This window comes from Felis catus, assembly GCF_018350175.1.
Source record: "Felis catus isolate Fca126 chromosome D2 unlocalized genomic scaffold, F.catus_Fca126_mat1.0 chrD2_random_Un_scaffold_46, whole genome shotgun sequence".
In the NCBI taxonomy this organism is placed as follows: domain Eukaryota; kingdom Metazoa; phylum Chordata; class Mammalia; order Carnivora; family Felidae; genus Felis; species Felis catus.
The window spans coordinates 85,940-108,589 of NW_025408509.1; the positions used below are offsets into that span (position 1 = coordinate 85,940).

At 52.4% G+C, this 22,650-nt stretch overlaps 2 protein-coding genes across 2 annotated transcripts in view; both read left to right on the forward strand.

The window, feature by feature from the left end:
• The window catches only part of LOC123383596 (liprin-alpha-1-like), a 163,665-nt gene that overhangs the window by 26,214 nt on the left and 114,801 nt on the right, over positions 1–22,650 (forward strand). The gene's annotated exons all lie outside the window — the stretch shown is intronic.
• LOC123383598 (liprin-alpha-1-like) lies at positions 423–20,775 on the forward strand. Its single transcript, XM_045051544.1, has 7 exons — positions 423–571; positions 1,709–1,840; positions 4,491–4,570; positions 7,696–7,837; positions 12,542–12,693; positions 13,359–13,531; positions 19,763–20,775. The coding sequence occupies exons 2-6, from the start codon at positions 1,820–1,822 to the stop codon at positions 13,525–13,527; spliced, it is 564 nt and encodes a 187-aa protein (XP_044907479.1). The 5' UTR covers positions 423–571; positions 1,709–1,819; the 3' UTR covers positions 13,528–13,531; positions 19,763–20,775.

The following is a 22,650-nucleotide window of genomic DNA, read 5'->3' on the forward strand; positions in this document are numbered from 1 at the left end:
CCCACCGTGCCCACCAGCTCATTAGCAGCTACTCACGGTTGACGCGGGACCTCGTGGGTGTCCCTTGGCCAAAGCGGATGTACTGGCCTGGGGTAGGGCAGCCTAGAGGAGGGGTCTCCTTCCTTAGGACATGACACTGAGGTCCTGAAATCAGGTCACGGGCCTGACCTTGGTCCCCACATCCTACTTTCTACTTGAGATGTAAAGGCACAGGTCGGGGTAGATGTTCCTAAGAAGAGGAATAGCGTCATCGAGCCTTGACGAAAGGGAGGCCCGTGTCCCTTGAATCCCCTGAGATTTTTCCCTGCGGGAGCTGGTCGGACGTCAACATGAAACACCCAGGAGACAGAGCAGGCAGCAGCCTCCCCAACTTGGGACGTCCATCCAAGGCCATCAGGTTTTGTTTTCACCAGAAAACTCAAAACACTCACCCTTAACTTACACCAGAAACTCGTGTGCTTGGCCCTCAGGGTCAGAGAATAAAACATGAGTTTCCGCGGAGTGAAGCTTCTGATGCCAGCGTGACGGCTCGTGTTGGCCGACCCCAGCCTGCCATGACACATGCACACACGTGAGCACAACCAGACGCTAGCCTCTTGGGCCGAGAATTCGACCTCACCTACTTAGAGAAGCACCTCATTGCCTTTAGGACTGTATGGTAGTTTGGAGGGACAGGTGTTGAGATAAGGATTCTATTATAACTGAGACAATTCCAAGGACACTTTTAAGCTGCTTTGCTTGAAAAATACTTGGGTGCCGATCCCTTCTTGTGGGGTGGCCAGGGTCTTTTCCAAGTGATGGCCGTTGCTGCGTGTGAGGTGTGGTGGTCGTGCTTTCTGTTGCCTGCTCCCAAGGAAAGAGGTGCCAGCAGGTGTGGCTTAGAGATGAGGAAGCCCGAGCCTGGAGGGACTGTCCATTGCCTAGCCTGCGGGTGTGTCCTGTGGGCTCTTCCTCCTCCCTGGGCCCCCCGACTGCAGGGCACATGTGTACTCCGTACCCCACGGCCCTGCGCCCGGCAGGAGCCCCTGAATCCTGCCGGCCTGTCCTCGCCGCTTCTGTTTTGGGTTAATTCAGGATATGCGGTAGACACAAGTTTTTTAACCATACGATTGATGAGAGTTCGATAAAACACAGACCCGTGAACTTTGCGGTTATGTTCGGAAATTACTGGAGGTAAATACAAGTTTCCATTACAAAACGTTCAGGAGATGTGTGAATTTCACGAAAAACAGGTGAAAGTCTTTCTCACCACTGAATCTTTCCCAAAGTGGATTTTTTTTTATCTTTCGGTTTTGTCAATGGATTCATTTCTTTCCCCCTGAGGCCAGATCCGAGCTTCTGTTTCCGCCCCGGAATATGCCTCCTCTCGTGTGTAGTTCAGCTGATCCCCTTCAGAATGTGCTCTTTCCTGCATGTACATCTGCCTCCTGAGCCCATCTGAGAGCTGATAATGAGGACATTCGTGAGGGCCCATGCGCGTTTTGTTTCCCAGAAACAAAGGGACCTGCTAAGTGATGACCCCTGGGAAGCAGGTTCCTGCGTTTCTGTGCCCCGCTAGGTCGGTGCTGGCAGTGACGCACAAGCAGGCCAAAGAGTGCCGTGGGAAGGGGCAGCCGAGGATGGCGTGCGTGTGGGTCACACCGCTGGCCATTCGCACGCCTGAGCCGGTGTTCGCACTTTGGCTTGAAGCCTGCGTCTTCTCTTTCAGGTCAGGCAGAGAGAAAAACTGAAGGAAGAGACTAATCAACATCTGTCCGGCACTATTGACCGGCTCCTTTCTGAATCTGACGAGCGTCTTAAGCGTCATCTAAAAGAGAGGATGGCTGCTGCAGAAGATAAGGTAGGACATGAGAGACAGCGGCTGAGTGCCCCCGTCCTCACAGAGGAGACGCTCACGTTGTGATGCTGAGGAGCAGCGTGGAGCAGAGGCTAACAGCCACTGCAGAAAGTAGAAATGATTCTTTCACACGGAAAAACTGCAGGCTGTTACCCACTGCCTACGTTAAGTTCCCAGTGTCTTGTCCCTGCCCGACGTCTGTGTGCGGGAAGGTGCGTCTCACTGTCTAGGAGAGGAGTATGGTCTGGGGAGGGCCCGAGAGTAAGTATTTTAGGCCTTTACTAACTGAGACGTAAGGAGTAAGCTAGCTTCATGCTAATCAAAGATGGGCACAGAAACAGCCATAGGCAGTATATAACTAAGGGGAGGGGCCGGGTGCCGATAACCCTTTGTTGATAGGACCCGGCGGTGGCTGGATGTGGTCGGCAGGCCCTCGTTTGCCACCCCTGTGCTGGAACCTTCAGCCTGGTTCTTGTCTGGGGAGCTAATTTCTACCTCTTTTGTCCAGACGGACCGGTAGGAGTGCGCAGTTCTGTCAAGCATTTAACCAGCTGAAAACAGAGTATCTCCTGTTCCATCTCCTGCCTTCCCTCTTTTCATCTGGGTTGGAAAGAGTCTAAGCCTGGACTCTTACAGCATCATAACGGATACACTTGAGGTGTAACGGGAGGGAAGCAGTATCATAGGATCTCTGTGAGAGAAGCTCTGGTGGTGACAGTTGGATGCGGACCTGATACTACCGGTTCTGGTGACACCTGTGTCCCTGTAGATGAGCCCAGAATCTTCCCTAAGACTGGCACTTGGAGACACCAGTGAGCAATGCTAATTACACGACACACTTGTTTTGGGTAAAACCCATTATGAGGTGCGTTATTATACCCCACGTGAGGTTCTACCTTGATCACTGGGGCCAGCCTTTCGGTAGAATAGTTGTATGTGAGATTGGAAGTATATGTACGAAACGTAGGTCAGCTTTCCCAAGTGACTGAGGCATCACAGACCCTAAAAGCTAGTACAAACCAGTGTACCTGCTGCAAGTAAACTTAGGAACTTGTCATACTTACAGTCAGACAGTGATCCGTGAAGAAATTGTACATGGACAAAGTATGAGTAAAGGCTGTTACTGCAGTTTCACAGACAGCATTTCACTCTGTGGTCATGTGACCCGGTTCGTTGGTATGGCCATCCGCTCCATGCCTTGTCTGTGGTGCTGCGTTATTGTAAAGAGAAACGTAGGCATGCTCTAGCATGTGGAACGTTTGAAAGAATCAACACTAAAGGACTGTCAGTACCTTTCTCAGAAGTCTGTGTTAGGAGAAGTTGGCAATCTGAAAAAACAGTTACAAGAAACGCAACGTGAGAAGGTATTTCCATCTCTCAATCATTCAGTGATCGGTTGAGACTGGAAAGGAGCAGGTGACCTCTGGGGCTCACACTTCCTCCATGGCGAGCCACCACTGTGCTTTCGAGAGGCCCCATGCTCGCTAGTCTGAATGGCACGCATGTGGCGGAGTTGGAGGCGAGCAGCCTATGGGGTTCAGATTTCTGAGTCCCTTCGGGGGTTCGCTCGAAAGCTAAAATGTTCGCGTAAACCTTTCATTGAGCGAAGCGTTGCCCAGCAGGAAGGTAACAGGTGACACGGGTGTCATCCCAAGGATTCTCGCGGCTGCATTTGAAATGGTCAGACGGGTGATGTTAGTTTTCATGTAGCCCGATGCAGGCAACATGTTATTGTATCAAGTAAATAGTGTAGACATGAAGGAGCTACTCTACAATGTTTTTCTACATTCAGTCCTTGCAACCCACGGGGCGTCTCACAGTTCCATCCCCTGTGGTCGGGACCAGCCCCATTTTGGGCGCTCAGTTAGCCACGTGCGGCGGTGTCTCCGGCCTGGGACGGCACTGCCTAGGGGGTAGTTGTGTGACCGAAGCTCCTCGTCGGTTTGGCTCCCTGGCGCTGCGTGTGCAGACGTGAGGCTGGGCTGCACAGGGTCCACGACGGAGCACGTGCCTATTGCACAGAAGGGCTATTCCCCCACCGCCCAGAAAGTCCTGCTCCTCTCTACATAATTAGGAAGAAGTCCTAGTGGCTCGGTGTTTCTCCTCTGTAACCTTGCTATGCCTGAGACCTGACTGTTCAGTAGGGTTTAGGACGTTCACTTGGTGATCCGGGTGTTTACTGGAGGACTCTTGGAGAGAATGGTCTTCGGGTTCGTAACTGCTAAATTTACCCAGCGTGGTTATGATGGTCAGCATTTCAGCACACTTGATGCAAGTAGTGTTTTCCATTTTTTCTTGAATTCTAATGAACCTACAGTGTTGTATCAGTTTCAAGTAGACAGTGTACCGTTTCAACAATTGCACACGTGACTCTGTGCTCGACACCATCACTGTGGTCACCGTGTGTCACCATACAGAGTCCTTAGGGTATCACGGACCGTATTCCCTGTACTGTGCTTTTCATCCCCGAGACGGCCTTATTTGATATCTGCATGCTGATGCCTCCTAATCACCATCATCTCTTTTGCCCACTGCCCCTACTCTCCTCTCCTCTGGCCACTACCAGTTTGTGCTCTGTGTTGAACGGACTCTTGATGCAAAGACTAGTTAACCTTGCTTGCAGTGAGTGTCATTGTCATTTGCTGCTTTGCAGGATCACCTTCTCCGGAAGATGGAAGCACTGAGGGCCGTATTAAAGCGGGCAAGAGTGAGAGGCTCTTCGCTTCACCATGGGTATGACACTTCCCGGTTCACAGATCTGTTTGAGATGCGGCTGGGGGTGGCTTCCCTCTGTCACCAGTATGACCTGAACCAGCTCATGGTTCCAAAGTAGAACCGTGGGTGTGCCATGGTATGACCCGAACCGGATCAGAGTTACACACAATAACCCTGAGGGTGTTGTAGTCTGACGCGATCCATTTTCCAGGTACCAGCTAACTGATGATGGGGCGGGGCTGGGGGGGACACTGCCCTTCACCGTGCCTAACATGAACCACCTCACAAACACCTATGTTAGCACCTGCTGTGTTTCTTCCAGAGGAATCCTTTGGCCGAATGGGCAGAGTGACTGGATGTAGCTCAGGGAGCCGGTAGCTTAGTAGTTGGCAAGAGGGAGAAGTAAAACCTCATTCCAGAGGTTAGGTTTGGAATCTCAGGAGACCGGGAGGCATGACAGAGCTCACAGCCATGGGAGGAGGAGTGGAAGTTAGGGAAAGTTCTGTTCCTGTTTGGGTGGGTTTATTTGCGGCCTCCCTCCACCGAGTGTGGCAGTGATGGTGTGGGGCTAGGAGGGGTCCAGCGTGCCAGGTTCGGCCCAGCATCCCTGGAAGCTATGGTCCCTTCCACAACGCCAGTGGGGTCACCATGGGAGTGCACACGTGGCCATGGTTGTGAAGGTCACCTTGACATTGGTGGGGTTAGCGCAGTGCTCGCAGTTTCTTATATTTTTGAAAAGACCGGAGAATGACATATAATCGCTGTAACTCTGTTGGGACGTTGGTGAGTCGCCTGTGAGGGAGTGGGTCAGCCGGCTTGTGAGCTGCGTCCTGCAGACAGTAATTGTCAGCGAGGTATTAAAAGGTTTGCTTGCTTCTTTGTAGGAAATGGGTACCATGTGAGAGTCATTCTGGTGTGACAGTGCCTCGAGTAGCTGACTGGGCCCCCTTGGGTGCAGGAAGCAGGCTCCTGCTCCAAAGGCAGGCCCCCTCAGGCCTCACTGGGGTGTGTGCGGCTGCTGACGGGGGCTCTCGGGAGAGTCGAGGGTGTGCTGTGGCTGTCCTTGTTGAGCCTGCTTGTAGGAGAGAGGAGAAGTCAGTACAGGTAGGGGCACAAGCGGCCCTCCGTGTCCACGGAACTACTGGTGGCACAGCGAATGTGTGTCCGGAGAGAGAAGCACACAGGAAGATCCGGGCACAGAGCAGCCTCTTGGTTGGCTGACGGAGATCCTCGCCAGCAAGACACCAGTGTGCTGAGTGTCACCATTCCAGGGCTTGAAGACGGGCATGTGTGAGGAGGCCAAGGGAGCAAACAGTGGATGTGGTGCAGGCCCCTCGAGGGCATGTTGGAGTTCTCAAGGGAAGGGGCTGTGCAGGCCCCTGGAGGGTGGCACCCTGGGGCAGTTGCCATAAGAGGGACGTCCACGCCCGTCACCCGCCTGAGGTGAGCTGGCCAAGGAGAAAGATAGAGAGGATCGCAGTGCTCCCGTGGTTGCGGAGGCGTTGGCCGCGGTCACAGGTGGCCTTGTGGTCAGAAGACCCCGGGCAGGAGACCGGCTGAGGAACAGGGTCTGTTTGAAGCCGTCTCACAAAGTGCCCTCTCGTGTGGTGGCAGAAGAGAGGCTGGTGGGAGCTGTGTCGCCGTGAGCGGCCGGGGGCCGTGGGGATGAGTCTGAGAAGGCGGCAGGCAGGCTGCACAGCTGAGCCCTCCTGGCACGACCTCACAGCCACGTCTTCTGTTTGTGTCCTCCTCTAGCAAGATGACATGGTCTGGGTTGCAGAGGAAAAGAAAGGTGTCGGACCAACTTCCACACGCAGGCGGGGCAGATGGGAGAGAGCTCTGGGATAGGACTGGATGCAGGGTGTTGGGGTCGGGAGCCAGGGAGCCTGAGATAGGGTGTCAGAGTCAGGGGACACACGCGAACCTCGTGGAGCCACGAACCATGCCAGGTCCCATGCGGGGTGGCGTGTGTGCCTCTCCCCGACTGGCGATGTGTCGTGGCCGCACAGCGGCGAAGCTAGACCACCTGAGCTCAGGTGAGCAGTTCTTCTGGGAATGGGGGGACCAGAGGAGGGGAAGATGGTTGTGGCCAGCGGGCAGTTCCGACTTGGCTGTCTTAGAAGCAATCAGTACCCTGAGGCAGCACGTGTCAATGACGTTTCTTGAAAGGCCGCAGAGAAGAGCTTGAAGCACCACAGAGGAGACGCCCTGTCGTGGTGGCTCTGTCTCCAGGCCACAAGGGGTGACGCCAGAGGCCCCCTCTTTAGTTGATGTGAATCAGATGGGTGTGTTCTGTCTCCCGAGACCATAAGGATTTGTGAAATGGAAGGCAGCCTCTGTTCTTTTCCAGAGAGCGAGGAGCCACTGGACTCCCGTGCAGGGTTCAAGTGTGGAGGGTGAACCCGTGGCTGAGGCCGGGCACATGGGCTGGCGGGTGCTCCTTCACAGCTGCTGCCCAGAGCTTCCTGCCCAGAGCCTTTGCTGAGGGGAGCAGCTGACAGCCCAATTAAGTGACTCCACCCTAGGGGCTCGGGGCTCCATGGAACTTTTCTGGAGACTTCTGTGGCCAAGGGGGACATTTGTGTGTTAGTCTAACTGCACAGAGGCCAGAGACGCTTTTGCCTCGGAAACACCGGGCGCATTGCCACCTCCTGTGTACGGGAGCTGCGAGGTGTGGTTCCCGAGGATCCTGCCGCGGATGCCCCTGGGGCGCCCGATAGTGGCTGGTGGAGGAAAACCTGGGGTCACCTGGCATCACAGCAAGGGCCTTGGCACACGTGGGCCGATGGCAGGTGAAGGCCAGAGGGACGTATAGGAGTGCTTTCCGGTCAGTTGGGCAGGAGGTGGTGCAGACACGCAGGACGACAGCTTGACTGGGGGCAGGCGCTGCTCCACCTCGGGGACGTCTGGGCCGCGGGGATGCGTTGCACCTGCTGGGCCCGGGAGACCCTGTGTCCACAGGGCCCGGCTAGCGGGCTTGCACTGCAGCCAGGGGCAAGGATGCCTTCCTTGGAGACCTTTTTCTGTGACCTCATTTTCCCAATTGACGGGTTCTGGCCTGGCTGACAAAGTCCACTTTTCTTTAGATAACAACCTTGGTGTGTGTGTGCGTGTTCGTTTGACCGTTTTCCTCCGTGTTTCAGGCGGACGCACGTCGGCAGCATCCCAGCTTCCAGGTTCCGTCTGGCGGGCAGCCCCACGGATGCCAGCAGCACCAGCAGCAGCGCGGTGTTGCGGCGCCACCGGAAAGGCCGTGTGGCCCGTCTGCGACATGAGCCTTCCAAGGCAAGGACCTCCATCCTCTGGGGGCTCTCGTGGGACCCACCTGCCTGCTCCAATGTCACCTGCCTTTTCCTCTGTCTGTGAGGCTCTTCTGGAACTAAAGGACTGATAGGCTGCTTTCTCTTTTCCCCTTCCCCCATTCTTCTTTTGCTGCCTTGGAATTTACTTTTGAGAGCTTTTGTTCTTCCTTTGTATAAAGTAGCAATGTGGATTAAGATAGGACCTAGTGTTAAGCACAGCACAATGCAAATTAGTAAGGGTTCGAAACGCTAATGAAGGTTAAATGAACACGTGTATTCATCCTTGAACAACAAAGAATTCACCTTTGGAGTTTAAGTACTTTTGTCCTTTGTCTCTTCAGCCGCGTATACTTTTATATATTTGTGTAAGTTTTGAGCACCTGTAGTCATGGAACAAGTTTGGTGCAGACATCGTCCCAGAGCTAGGGTGCAGCATGACTGAAAAACCCAGATGAGGGGCGCCGGGTGGCTCAGTCGGTCAAGCGTCCGACTGCTGATTTCTGCTCATGTCACGGTCTCTGGGTTTGTGAGATCGAGACCCGGAGCCCCGCTGCCCCGCATGGGGCTCTGCGCTGACCGCGCCTGGAGCCTGCTTGGGATTCTCTCTGTCTCCCTCTCTCTGCTCCTCCCCCACTTGAAATAAAACAAAGAAAACAATAAATAGATAAAAAGTCAGAGGAGAGGCCTGCACCCCTGTGTGTGCACAGTGTAGTGAGGGGAGACCAGCAGCGAATGGGAAGTAAAAGGTGATATGTGTGTTAGTTATCTATTTCTGTTTGACAGATGATTGACCAGTCCCTAGATGGGCACCTGTGGATAGCCCCAGAGTCCAAGGGTGGCTCTCTGGGCACTGCCCAGTGTGGCAGTGGAGAGAGAGAGACAGAACTGGCAGAGACCAAGCGGTCACAAGGTGGAAGGAGCTCAGTGAGCCAGGTGCTCAGGGAAAGGGAGACCGGTGGCCTGGTCATGCTGGGTGGGGCCAGGCAAGGTGGAGGCCGAGGACCACGGGGGTCTGGTCCAGGAGCCCTTGCGCTGAAGCCCACTCGCCAGAGTCCCAGAATCTGTGTAGACACAGTAGGGGCAGCTTTCTGGAGGACTTGAACTCTGGTTGGGAGCAGAGACGCAGTGCTAGCTGGAAGGAGACACAGGGTAAAAGTTCTGTGGTTTGTGTTTTGTCATTTTGCTGTTTTGCCCTGGAGCGTCTGTGATCACTCGTGGCTGGCTCGTGTTGTTTCTCCTGTATCTTCATTTGTCATTAGAGAGGGGGTTTTGCCCCAGTAGTCATAAATTGTCGTTAGCGTATCACTGTATAGTACAGGTGGATACGGGTATGATCCAGATAATAATTTGTAAACGAAGTGTTTCTTCAAAAGAGATAAGGCACTGAGCATAGATGAACGGAAGCTCGATACAGACAGCACGCTTTGCGGTGCCGACACTCGTGTTCAGGACTCCAAATCTCATGGGCTTACTGAGCACAAGTACTGCCTTCTACACTGAAACTCAGGACTCCTACAACGTGAAGCTGTCACCTGCCCCTAAGCCCGTTTTTATCACGTACCTGCCCAGGACACCCTCCTGTAACCAGCACGGTGATTCGTGAGAGGTTGTCCATCAAATTCTAGGTCAGGATTTCACATTCACGTCCAGCAGGGCATTAACAGAGTGGGTTTGTTTGGTGTTATACAAGGTGTTGCGGGAACTTCGGCATCCCCTAGGGTGATACTGTAAAAGTGTAACTTGGTTTTCAACAAGGAGAACGGTTACAGGAAAGTTTAGAATAGGCACCTGTTAGATGTCTTTGTTCTACAAGATGCCGTGTTTTAATAAGTTGTGTATGTTGTCATGGAGTTTTACGTCCCGAGTGATAATTGGTAGTGTCTCTGGTAAATATTGTATAACCTATTACGTTCAGATGTGTGGTGGAACAAAGTTCTGCTTCCAGTCGTGGTTGTTTCTAAATCTTCTCTCAATTATATCCGTCCTGTTGTTCTCTTTCAAATATGTTTGCCTCATTTGGTCTTGGAAATTGTAGCTTCCAAGTGTGCAGCAAATCTGATTTCTCTTCCTTTCTTTGCATGCCTCTGTCAGCCTAGTGAGGGAAGGAAGCATCGGAGAAAGCGAAAGTGTTTCGTAGTGCAACCTAGCTGTGTTTGTCTGTGGTGTGGGGGAGAGTGCCCGTCTCTCCACAGTGAGCACCACAGCTGGGTAAGGACGAGCGGCTGGCGTGTGCGGGAAAGTCCAGGAGCCACTGGGGGCTGGAGCGTGGCGGCCGGTTTCCACGGTACCTGCGACGGCCACCAGAGCTCACCGTTGTCTCTCGTTTGTGTCTTGCTCGCTGCGCTGCGTACCTAGTTCCATGAGACATAGAAGTTTCTAGGAAGAGAAATTACTGAAGCAGAGGCATAGAGTTTCGATTTCGGGATAACCACTTTTGACAGCCGTAGCCAGCAGCATTCAGAGAGCTCTTAGGGTTCGCCACCTGGTGTGTGCAGTGGTTTAGGATCCTGTGACCTGGCCCTCACAGACATCCCCGCGAGCCACAGCTTGTATGGTTAGCCCATTTCCCGATGTGCAACCAGAGCCTGAGAGCCCGGGTCCTGTGCATGAGGACACCTTGCAGGGCAAACACCGGCCACGACACCACTCTGCCACATACCCCACCTTTGCTCGGGCGCCCTTCTCCCATTTACAGTGCCCCTCGCCCGGACAGGACACCTCCTGTGTCCAGAGGACAATGATGTGGGTGTGCCCATTCTCAGGGGAAGCGCCGTGCCTCGGGACGGAACCCTCGACCAGAGAGTCCGCCTCATAACTGGGATGCCTTGCTCCCTGGACCGGACCCCCATCCCAGACCTTCCCAGCCATGCGCTGACAGGGCCGTGCCTCTGATACAGAGCTGGGCGGCAGCTGGGGGAGCCCCTCCACTGCACAGATGGTGTGTCCGTTCAGTTGAATTCTTGCGTTCAAGTGCCAGTTCGGTCACTGGTTGTTTTGTGACCGGGGTGTATTCATCACCATCTTTTTTTCCTGCTTTGGTCTCCTGGTAAGTGAGGACAGCGAAAGGTTCATGGCCCTTGGGGTATCCACACCCTGCCCATCGGTGCACGGTCCTCAGAGATCAGGAGCTCACATCGGCGACGGGGCACAGAGCACGCCCTGCATTCTGCTGGCTCGTGCTGCCTTTTCCTCTGTAGCAAGACTTTCTCAAGGAACAGAGGGTCGTGTGATGAACACCCAGGCAGGACGGCCTGCTCCCGCAGCTCACTGATGGCTACTTGGAGGGCTCTTTGGAGGTTTTGGGGGATGAAGTCTAGGTGTACGGGCAGTGGGTGTCAGGTCCATGCAGACAGGGCCAGCACGGGCGTTGCACTTCCCAGCCTGGCCGGAGCCTCCCGTTTTGGTGGAGACTGAAATGGCCCATAGGCACAAGTCTGGCAGGACCCAGTGCTGGGCGGGGGCCTGTGTGTGGACTGCGCTGTGACACAGGGGAGGGTGTGCTCCCGGAACCCTCCGTCTCTGCTCACCTCGTAGCCTGGTCGCTAGTGTGGCTCCCTGTCCTGTTCCCTTTTGGGTTTGTTTTCTCCATATCCTTGCTTCCACCTGGGTATGAAATGTACTTGTGTTGCGTGAGTCTGACCCTGTTTGGTTTTATGTGGATAATTTGTAGCCTCTTAAGGTAGCCTTTTGTTGTCTGATGACTGTCAGGAAATCAGGAGAGGAGGCAGGTGTTTTGGAGCTGTTGGTTAAGCTTGTGTCTTCCCTGAGCTCAGCTCCGCTTGGTGCTGACCGCCATGGGCGTCCCGAGCCCCATGCAGCTTCGGAGGTCCTGGTGCAAACCCGGTTGGCTGTGCCTGTCTCGCCAGTCCTACACGTGTGTCTCGTGAGGTCCGGCCCTGCCTCACCACCAGGACCTGTCAAGGGTCGTAACGCTGGCGGGTCCGTGGCCCCACGGTCCTTCCCAGGGCCCGCAGCCACACAGCCGCAGACCCACAGCCTGTCACAGAAGGAAAAGTGGAGTCTGAAGGGGTTCATTTGTCGTGACCGCAGCCAAGGGACACTGTGTCTGCACCGTGTCGAGCAGACTGTCTGTAAGCTGCAGATGAGTCCGTCAGTTTGTACCATCAACCGAAATGTCCCCGAGAAGCAGAAGTCAGACCCGAGTGTGGGGTCAGGGGGTTGGGTGCCTTGTCACTTTACACACGTCCCCGTAGATTCCAGCCTTGCATCGCTACCAGAAGTGACAGTGGATTAGGCCACAAGCTCGCTCCACTTCCCCCAAACAAAGAGCTTTGGACAACCGTGCATGGGAGGGCTCCGTGCTCACCAGGGTTTGCCCTGAATGGCGTCAGGAAACAGACACCTTCCTTCTCAGCTGGCCGTGGTGTATGGTGACATGGTTTGGGTCTCCGCCTCTACCTTCTGTGGCCGGGCTCCTGGTGGTGCGAAGTCCTGGGGAGGGTACACCCCTCGGTGCAGATGGGCTGGGGGTCTCAGTGGGCCCACTGCCCGGACGCGAATCCACCCTTTCGCCTGGCGTTAGGCCGATCCTAGGAAGTCGTTTTGGACGCTGCACAAAGCACAGCTCAGAGCTTTTCAAATGAGTTGCTGGCTGTGATTTCAGGGCTGTGTGCTCCTCTGTCTGGGTGCACGGTGAAATCATGTCACTCTCCTCTCCACCCCACAGTTGCTGCATTTGGAGGAAGAGTCACAAGATAGCACGGCAAGGGCACGATGTGTACCGTCAGCTTCTTCGTCCCAGAGGTCCCTGAGCTTGGACAGGCTGCAGCAAGGGGCACTGCACAAGGCCAGCCACGAGGACATCAGGGACGCCACAAAGTAAGGGGCACAGGCATCGTAGGAGACATGCCTGTGCGCTGGTTTTCAGCTCTGAGAAACCTTTGATCTCTACATGGGGGAGAAAGGGTCGGAACAGCGATTCCAAAGAGAGGCCAATGAACTGAGTTTACGTGCACGGCGTTCTTGGGATACCTGCCTGGGTGCCCTGGGTGTGGCCAGCAGGGCAAAAGGCAGGTGGGAAAGACCAGAGTCTTGTGATGCTGGTGGCTGTAGGGCAGCCTCGTTTGCTCAGATCCTACACACCAGCCGTCCTGAGACCTCTCTTTTCCTCCCGGTGGATCCTGGGTGACATGCTCCCTAGGGCTCCTCCCCTGGGCCGCACTGTGCCCTGTGGGGCTGTCAGGAGCCATGCTCTCTTCCCCCCACCCCCACCAGGCAGCTCCAGCAGCCTCTCTGTTACTCGCACCACGTCCTGGGGTGGCTCAGGTGTGCATGTCCTCCGTGCTCCCGGGTCACGGCCTGGGACGGGTCCTGAGCGTTCTCGACCCAAGGTGCTTGGACTCCAGATATACTTGGGAGGGAGAGAGTGTCAGCTCCCAGGGCGCAGCCCTCCCTAGAAGCTGGGGGATTGTGCTTCTAATCACGTGGGGCGGTGTGTCGTGTGACGAGCACGCGTGGAAGATGCTCTCCTGTGTGTCCCCCAGATCCCCAGGCTCTCAGGATGGCCCCCTGAGCAGCCTCAGCAAAAGTAACAATAGCCAGGACTCACTGAACAACGCCCCCAAGAAGAAGGGCATCACAAAATCCATCCGCTGGTTGCTCACCAGAAGACAAAAGGTCCACCCCAGCCGCGCTAGCGACGAGCCTGCATGACCAGGTTGGTGTCCCCTGAGTGTTTCCAGCGTGTGGGTGGTCTTACTGGCCTCGTTCCTCTAGATCCGTGGTCTCTCTGCCTGCAGACCCCTCCCCGTGTCGGGAGACCTCACGTGGCTGTGGACACCCCCCGCCTCCCATTTCATCACTCTGCTTCCCCACAGCCACTGAATTGGAGCCACTGAATCGAAAACCCTTCCCAAGGTGCCCTGGGACTCAGCAAATTGGGCGGACAAGCTGAAAAACACCAAAACCTTTAAAAAATAAGCATTGTGTTTCTTGTCACCTTGCTGAGCACTTTTCAGCTGTACCTGTTTTTAAAGCAGTAGCTGTTCGTTTGTTCAACAGACTCTATAGCTGCAAAGCAGTATTATGTCCTCCACGGACATAAAAAGGCCTCCGGGGCCTTTTGCTCCTGGAACCATGCTGGGAAAATTCGGTCCCTTAGATGTTGCCAGTGTGTTTTCTTCCACATCCTTGTACTTTCTGTAACGAAAACATTAAGATTCGTGGTAGTGCCCTCTGGCTCTCACACCCACTGCTCCCAGAAATGTGTATGTCTTGTAAGTCCAGAGGTCACAAAATTGGCCAAAACATGTCACTGTGTTTCCTACGTTTATTTTGTCATCTTCAGGAGGTATGGTTTAAGTACTTGGTCATATGAGGACAGCGTTTATTGAGTTGTTTGCCCCAGCATTTGATTCAGTTTCACAGAGTGTGTGTAGGTGACTTTCTCCGGGGCTGAGATGTTCAAATCGCTGACTTGGGTTCTGTGTTACCATAGGTATAACGCAGTGTCTGAGAGTGGATCATACTGTGGTCTCTGTGGACATGCATGGCCAGTCCCAGAAACATACGGTTGACCCTTGAACAGCCAGGGTTTGACGTTCAGGTCCACTTCTATGCAAGTTATGTGTTTCCATCCAGTAGAGTATTGTAAATGTATTTTCTCCTCTTTATGGTTTTCTTCGTCACATTTACCTTGTTTTATGAAGGAATACAGCATATACACGTCACTTATAAAATATGTGTTGACCGGCTGTTTCTGGTAAGGCTTCTGGGTACAGTGGGCTATGAGGAGTGAAGTTCTCAGGGAGGTGGCGGTGAGATAGAGCCCCATAAGGCTCCACGAAAGGTGCCTAGTGTTGACAATGTCCACCTCAGGAGAATGAGTCTCAGAGTTATTACAGAGTTATTACAGAGTTATTACAGAGAAATGTAATAACGATCAGTAAGTGTTTTAAGCGTGTCCATGTGTTTGAACAACTGTTCTTTTACCTAGTGAAAGACCTTGGAAATGAACTGGGTATATGTGTTTCCTGTACTGTGTACTTCATTTTAAATCTCTTCACAGTTGACAGAAGCAGTCTTTCACCAGAAGTAACTAGTGAATCATCTGGTGATTTTTCGATGTCTCCTAAAGCAAATGCAATATTTCTTACTTTGCATGAAAGTGAGGTGTCCCGTCACAGTCTCTTAATATGCTGGGGAGTCTTTTCAGGTTTCTCTGATTTTCAACTGAGTCCACAAAGCGGGCTTTGCGATTAGAACTGAGACGTTTGTGTTGAAGTGACAAGGTGCCCAGGCTCGGGGCCAACAGTGTTGTCTGACGGGAGCAAGGTTTTCCAGAACACTCGGAGTGTGCAGCTGAAGCATAGGCTTGGGGCACACAGCGGAGATCCTTGTCCTGCATTACAGGGTGTGGATGTGATGGAGAGAGCTTTCGGCAGCCACCGTGGCCATGGGTGTTTACTGTCGGCAGAGGTGCTGGTTTGGAGGAAGGACCCGGTGATTCGCTGGGTCCTATCGATTGGCCTTAAAGAGGATGCCAACAATCGCGTAGACGGTGGAGTTCACGGCACGTTGATGGCCTTAGATGGGACCTTCGATGTCACCGCCCTGGCGCTTCTGGTGCAGATCCCGACCCAGAACACCCAGGTGACACCGGGCCGTCTGCACCCGCCCACTGCTCTCCTGCTGGAGACCCCGCAACCTGTACTGGAGCAAGGCAGCGCGTAGCTTCACCGCACAGCTAGTCCTCTCTCCCCAAACCCGGTCTGTTTTGCGCGGCCCGGAGTCCTCGGTGCTGCCTCCTCCTGCCTGAGCTCTGCCTGTCCCTTCCCCTCACAGGCTCGTGAGACTGGCGTGCATTTAGCTCTTATGTGGAGAGAGAAACACTCTTACTTCGTGTGCCACGTGGAAGTTTCATGGCTTCTGTTTCTGATTTCCCTGTGGAATTCTGTTTGACTCATGGGCTCAGTGGAGAATCAGGAATCTTTTGATCCTTCTACAGAACACTGTACACCTTTGGGAATGCCCTCAGTGACCCCACTGCAAATCCCCCTCCACGGCACCCTTGTCTACTTTCCCGGAGAGCATGGACCCCTCTCCCCAAAGGCCCATTCCTGTGGGCTTCCTGGGGGGCTCAGATGATTCGGCGCTCGACCCTTGCTTTGGGCTCAGGTCATGATCTCATAGTTGGTGGCGTCGAGCCCCAAGTCGGGCTCCGTGCCGACGACTTGGAGTCTGCTTGGGATTCTCTCTCTCCGTCTCTCTCTGCCCCTCCCCTGCTCATGCTGTCTCTCTGCCTCTCAAAGATAAGTAAATCAAGCCCATTAATGGACTCCACATTAACATCTCTGATTGAAAATACACTATTAGGATTCAATGGGTAGTGTTTTGAGTTTGAAGTCTTGGTTTCGACGCAATTGCAATATGTTGTCATCCTTTAGATTGACATAACTTTTGGGGTGTTGGCTCGTGATTTCAGGCTCGTGCTATCTTGGAATGGGAGTTGAACCACCTTTTGGTCATGGGGACTGACCAAAGGGTTGGTGAAATAAGTTTTCAGCCTAATGATATCTAAATTTGCGTTAACTGTTAAGTATTATATTTGGGGATGCCTGGCTGGCTGAGTCAGAGGACAGCGTGACTCATAATCTCTAGGTTGTGACTTTGAGCCCTGTGTTGGGGGTAGAGATTTCCTAAAAGTAAAATCGAAAAAAAAAAAAAAAAGGGAACGTAGATTATTATGTTTGTAGGAATCATGTACCAGACTACTCTTCCAAATGCGGAGATAATTTTACCTTACAAGTTAAGCTTAGCTCTTACTTTATTAACAAATGAGCTTTGGGGCGCCTGTGTGGCTCAGTTGGTTAAGTGTCTGACTTTGGCTCAGGTCGTGATCACACTGCTTGTGAGTCTGAGGCCAGCATTGGGCTGGCTGCTGTCTGCGTGGAGCCTGCTTTGGGTCCTCTGTCACCCTTTCTATCTGCCCCTATCTCACTCACACACAATCGTTCTCTCTCTCTCTCTCTCTCTCTCTCTCTCTCTCTCTCCCCTCTCTCTCTGAAAATCTAACAAACAGGGGTGCCTGGTAGCTCAATCATTTAAGCATCTGAGTCTTGCTTTCAGCTCAGGTCATGATCTCACACTTCGTGAGTTTGGGCCTCCCATTGGGCTCAGCGGTGACAATGGGGATTCTGCTTGGGATTCTCTCTCTCCCTAGCTCTCTGCCCTTCCACAACTCATACTGTTTGTGTCTCTTTCAAAAATAAATAAATGTACCTGCAAAAACGTAAAAAACACCCAAACCAATGAGCTATTGAGAAACCAATATTTTAACAGAGGTGAGGAGTTTGGTTTCTTTCCTTTTGGTATTTGACTTTTGAGAGTCTTGAGAAATATTTTTCACATCATAACACGTTGATGGCAGCCTGGCAATAGAGCCTGTAAGTTGCGTTTGGGGGCGCCCGGAGGTCTCCCTGCAGTCCAGGGCCCTGTGCTCTGGGGGAAGGTTACAGTCGTTTATTTCAAAAGACACGAAGTGTTGATGTCTCCTTATACAACACCAGGACTGATTTACTCCCACACCACTACTTAAGACTGTCTTCATTGCCATAAGAACACTCGAGTGTGACGAGAATAGGACACGTGAAAGGGTGCGGTGGGACTGTCCTAGTGTGTAGCACTGTCCGCAGCTTAAAGACTGTTTTGAAAACAAAAAGGTAGTATCTTCTATAGCAGGAAGGTGATTTCACAAAGACGGTGCGGCAGGTCCGGTCAGCCCAGGGCTGTCCTGACTTGTGCCCGGTCAGGGTCCTGGCACAAATATGGCCCTGCCTCCCTTTACCGCCTGGGGCAGCCGTCTGGGCAGGGGGCCCCCCATGGCTGTCAGGAATGGGGGTAAACAGCTGTAAGCAAACTTGCAGAGTGAGGTCATTTTAAAGGGCTGGTAACCTTACTATATATTTTTGGGTTTTATTTCACAATGTGTCCTGTAATTTTCCAGGATGATGATAGAAGCTTCAGGAGGGCACCTTCTTAGAGATAGCAATGTAGATCAAGACACTCTTGACTTACCTGCTGGGTCAGCAGAGACCCTCCCTGCAGACTTCTGGGTCACTTCCTCTCTGTCCTCTATGCAGCCAGAGAAGATGCTGCTGGTCTGTATGTGACGTGCCGCTCTGCCCCAGCCTCTTGGCGGAGGTATGGGAGGCTCTTGGGTTGGAATGTGAACACTGATGGAGAATGGCCGACTTAATATGTAACGAGGCGTTCAGATGCTGTGGCATGCTCAGGCTCAAATGATCTAAGGTTACTCCTCACTTCTGCTTATCAGAGTTTCACAGTGAAAGAGATTTTTTTAACTTTTCTATCTGATGGAATATTAGCACATTCTCTCAACTACTACAACTAGGCATCGTGGGTGTCCTCAGAGCGTTGGACCAGCCTCAGAGCGACACTTGCAGAGCTACGTATGTGATGGGCAGCCCTGGCCCCTCTTTCACAAGATGGCAGATGGACAGGGCGAAAGTGTTTTCCTGGCCTCTACTGCCCCATTGCTATTTGAGAGTGAACTCCCGGGGACTCCCCCGGCTGCTTGCGGGTGGAGAGAACCCCACTCAGAAGTGCCCCGGGAGCCCTCAGTGGTTGCTGCTGTGGTTTAGAATGTGTGTGGCTGTATTTGTGCACTCATGTGCTATTTTGAGACTAACCGCATGCTGCATTTGCACGCTGCCCCTTGTGTTGCTTGGAGCAGGCATAGTATCTGCACCACAGAGGCTGGATTCAGCCAGTCATGTCTTAATCCTGCCGACGCCTCCTGCTGGTGAGTAGAGGGCACCGTCCATGCAGGCCACAGTCGGACACCCCGTGTCCTGTCTGCGCAATGTGCATGTGAGCCAGGACAGCCGCAGCAGGCTCACTTAGGGACTTTCAGAAATACACAGACACGCAGACGCACATAGACAGACTCACACACACATACACATACACGCACACACACACACATGCGCGCACACACACACACACGAGCTTCTCTACACCTGCTAAGAGGATTCTGGTGTTTGTGTGCTTACACTTAAAGAGGTTGGTGTGTTCTCAGTTTTTCTGGAGAAAACTGTATTTCCACTCTTTTCATAAAAAAAGAAGTTTGGGTTCAGTGTCTGCTAATGTCTTTTGTGGTAGGGAGGCAGGATTGCTGTCGGAGCAGTAGGAGATTTTCCAGGTCTGAGCTGACCTTCCCGCTCGTTCGGGAGCAAGTGGCACTGGCCTTTGCCTGGTCTGGTGGAGCTCCTAGGTCAGCAGGCCCTGGCTGGCTTGTTTTACGCACACCTTCTTGAATGAACCAGGCCCAAGAGGATTCTAGTCCTCACGTGAGTGACGCTGGTGGCCTCTCAGTTGAGAGATTAGCTTTTAAAAGCGGAAGCACATTGCCCTCTGAGGGGCTGAGTTTCAACTTGGAGATTTTGGGTGTGGGCCCCGGAGCCCAGCCCTCTTCTCCCTGCTCTGAGGGCCTCGGGGGGGGGGGGGGGGGTGGGCTTTGTTCTCCTCTCATTCTGTTTTCCTGTCTCAGCCACAGTGTTTGATTGTTGGGAGCTCCTGGCTGGAGGCCAGGTGGAGCCTATGACACTTGAACTTAGGGTAGTGAGTTTGAGCCCCATTTTGGAATGGAGATTACTTAAAATCCTAAAAAAAAAAAAAAGAATAGTTGATTGATTCCTTCATCTTGTTTTTTTTTTAATCTGGTAACTTTCAGTCTTAAGCCAGTATGAACTCAATCGAATAATTCTCATTGGTAATGCAAAATGCTTCCTATTTTCTCTAGATTCTCAAATCTCTTCAGCCAGGAAGGTCTTTGGGGAGGGGGGGCACGCACTAGGCCCCACCTGGGGCCCTGGAAGGTGCTTTTCGGGCTGATGTCTTAAGACTGATTCTTTCCTTTATCTTGCAGTTTACCCACACTGCTTCTACCGATGGTCTTGCAGCACGCAGAGCCCAGCAGTGACTACATTTGAAAATTCAACCAGATCTTTCATCTGTTAATCCTTGTTATATGGACCCTGAGATATTTCATTACAGTATTTAATTACTGAAAAATTCGTGAATAGGATCGAGAAACTCATTTAGCATTTAATGTTTCGTACATCTCTGTAAATTTGTCACTCCCTATAGAGAGTTCCTTCCTTTCATGTATATCCAGGCTATAAATATCCTTGGGAATCCATTGATGTTCTTATATCTCAGTTTAGTCTTTCAAGCGTATGTACTATCATGGTTGTATGTATAAATCCTACGACAAATACAGGGCTTTTATAACCTGTGCATGTATTGTAATTATCATTGTTTACTTTTTTGTTAAGAAACCCTGACAGAGAAAAGGATTTTACCATGTTTGTAAAATCACCGTGACGTAGCCTGCAGTATCCTTTACGAATGTCCCTTAGCTCTACAACCATGGTTTTGATATAATCAGACTTAATTTGCAGCAATTGTCATTGTATTTTAATGACTCACCTTAACTACACTTTTTCTAACAAGAAATGCTTTCTTCTGCAGTGTGAACAGATTAAAAATATCTGGTGTTAACTATCAGCTAAAGAAACTTGGAGTGGAAAGCTGATTGAAACACGGTGAAAATCTCCCAGGGCCGGTATGCTGTTTCTGAGCCTGGTCCCTGGGGGCCTGGGCAGTTTGCCTGGAGTGACCCGCACAACCTGGGAGCTGAGGCCCCAGAAAGCCTGGGTGGGGCAACCTGGCCACCTCTTCCCCGAAACCCTGCCCGCCCCCTTCTCCCCCCCAACCCGAACCTTAGACCCCTGGCAGCAGAACTCTCAGAGGACCAATCAGGGTGCACTGGTCTCCCACCTCGGGCCAGGGCGCTGGGTGCTCAGCACAGAGCAAGATGCAAGATCCTGGAAACAATGTAGCGCAACTCTAATAAAGGCCTTATTGTTCTTACGGAAATCAGCTGTTTAGATTTGTTTGTAAACAAGTTTAAGGAGTGGCCCTCATTCTCCATTTGTAGATTTTATTTAATTTTTTTATGTTTATTATTGAAAGAGAGAGAGACAGAGCGTGAGCATGGATGCTGCAGAGACAGGAGAAGACACAGAATCCGAAGCAGGCTCCAGGCTCTGAGCTGTCTGTCAGCACGGGGCCCGACATGGGGCCGAACTCACAAACTGTGAGATCGTGACCTGAGCTGAAGTCGGACGCTTAAGTGACTGAGCCACCCAGGCGCCCCATCTCCATGTGTAGATTTTAAGGAGACAGCCATTTCAGGTTATACAAGTAGCCAACATAACTTATAATTTTGAGGTGGCATATAAAAAAGCCACCCAGGAATGTGCTCAGATCGTGGTGCCTTATTTCTTATGCAGCTGGTACAGAGATAGAAACGACATGTCTCTTTACATGTCGTTTCTGCTTTTCATTGGGCGTTTGACAGTTTCCCTGTGTTTTTCTATGAATCTTTTGTGAACTTCCTGATTGTATGACAGAGTAGGTACCGTCTACTTTGAACTATTTTTATCACGGAATTATTTGCTGGCTTTCAAGGCAGTAGTGGAGCGTTTCCCACTGCCAATAAAGACTAGTGAGAATAAGCTGCCATTGACTTGAGAAGTGGCTGCCGTGGTTTTCTCTGGTGCTCGGGGCCATGAAGGCACTTCTGCCACGTGGAAGTAGTAGTGTGGAAACCAGCTGATAGAATACCACAGCTGGAAGTGGAAGTTCAGGACAGGGGTGTCCTCCACAGGAGGGCCAAGTGCCCAGACCCTAGGGTAGCGGCCCCGGAATCAGTGCAGCCGGGGGCCCAGGCAATAGGCCAACAGGGCAGGGCGACTCTTCCACGGTCAGGGCCAGCTGAGGCTGCTCTTCCTCCAGGACCCCAGGAGACTGGAGTGTGTGCGTGTGCGCATGTGTGTACAGGCGCGTGCTTTCCACCCAGTCTCCACTCCTCTTCCATCCTCTGTGTGGGCTTTCCTGTCCTGCTGCTGTCCTCTCAAGGTCCCAAGAGGTGCCCAAGGCTGCATCCTTCCCCATCGTCTCAGCCCCTGGAACCCACTAGGCTGCTTCTCCCGAAGCTCAGACCCAGTGCTGAGTCTCACACCAGCCAGTGTGGCAGGCGGGAGGGTCTGCCCGCACCGGGGGCTGGCAGCCACCACCAGGCCAACTCATGAGGCTCTGGCACAAGATCCCTGTCGCTCAGGCGACTCTGGGACGGTTCCTTCCCTCCCCGCCATGGAGAGCACATGGCCATCGGGTTGGCGGATGGACACCGTGACCCGTGGTCCGTGTGTGGTGGGCACAGCTGACGATCACTGGGTTTCATCTTCCTGGACTGTCTCTCCTGCCAGGACTGATCGGCTACTCCTCTGAATGCTGCGTTCCCTTTTTGTGGAGTAATCCTTCCCGTCTTTCTTCCGTTAGGGCGTAGTTAGGTTGTTGTCTTCCTGTTCAGAATCTGTGCTGGCTGATTTTTTATTTATTTTTTTTTTCTGCACTTCCTAGTCCTTAGTGTTAAGTGTGAGATTTGGAACAACAGAGTGCTTCCTTGCTTTTTACATGTAACAATCTGCTCTTCCCCACCAAAGCTGGGCAAGCCTTAGGCATCTGAAAGTTTCTGGAAACAGATCAATTCACCACAGGTACATTAAGTTGCAGATGTTTTATTAAAACTTGATTTGGTGGTTCCACTTGTGCCTAAAAAACAAATGTCAGTTGAGAAACAGACCAAGTGCCGAGCAGATGTCGAGAGCTTTTGCCTCTCTGAGAACACTCCTTAGCCATACTTGGTTGTACTCACTCCACACTGAACGTCCGAGGCTTGCAGGCCTT

Coding starts and splice junctions, on each gene's coding strand:
- LOC123383598 (XM_045051544.1), top strand. CDS start 1,820: ATGGCTGCTGCAGAAGATAAG. Junction 4,571..7,695: donor GGCTCTTCGCTTCACCATGG/GTATGACACTTC, acceptor TCCGTGTTTCAG/GCGGACGCACGTCGGCAGCA. Junction 7,838..12,541: donor TGCGACATGAGCCTTCCAAG/GCAAGGACCTCC, acceptor TCCACCCCACAG/TTGCTGCATTTGGAGGAAGA.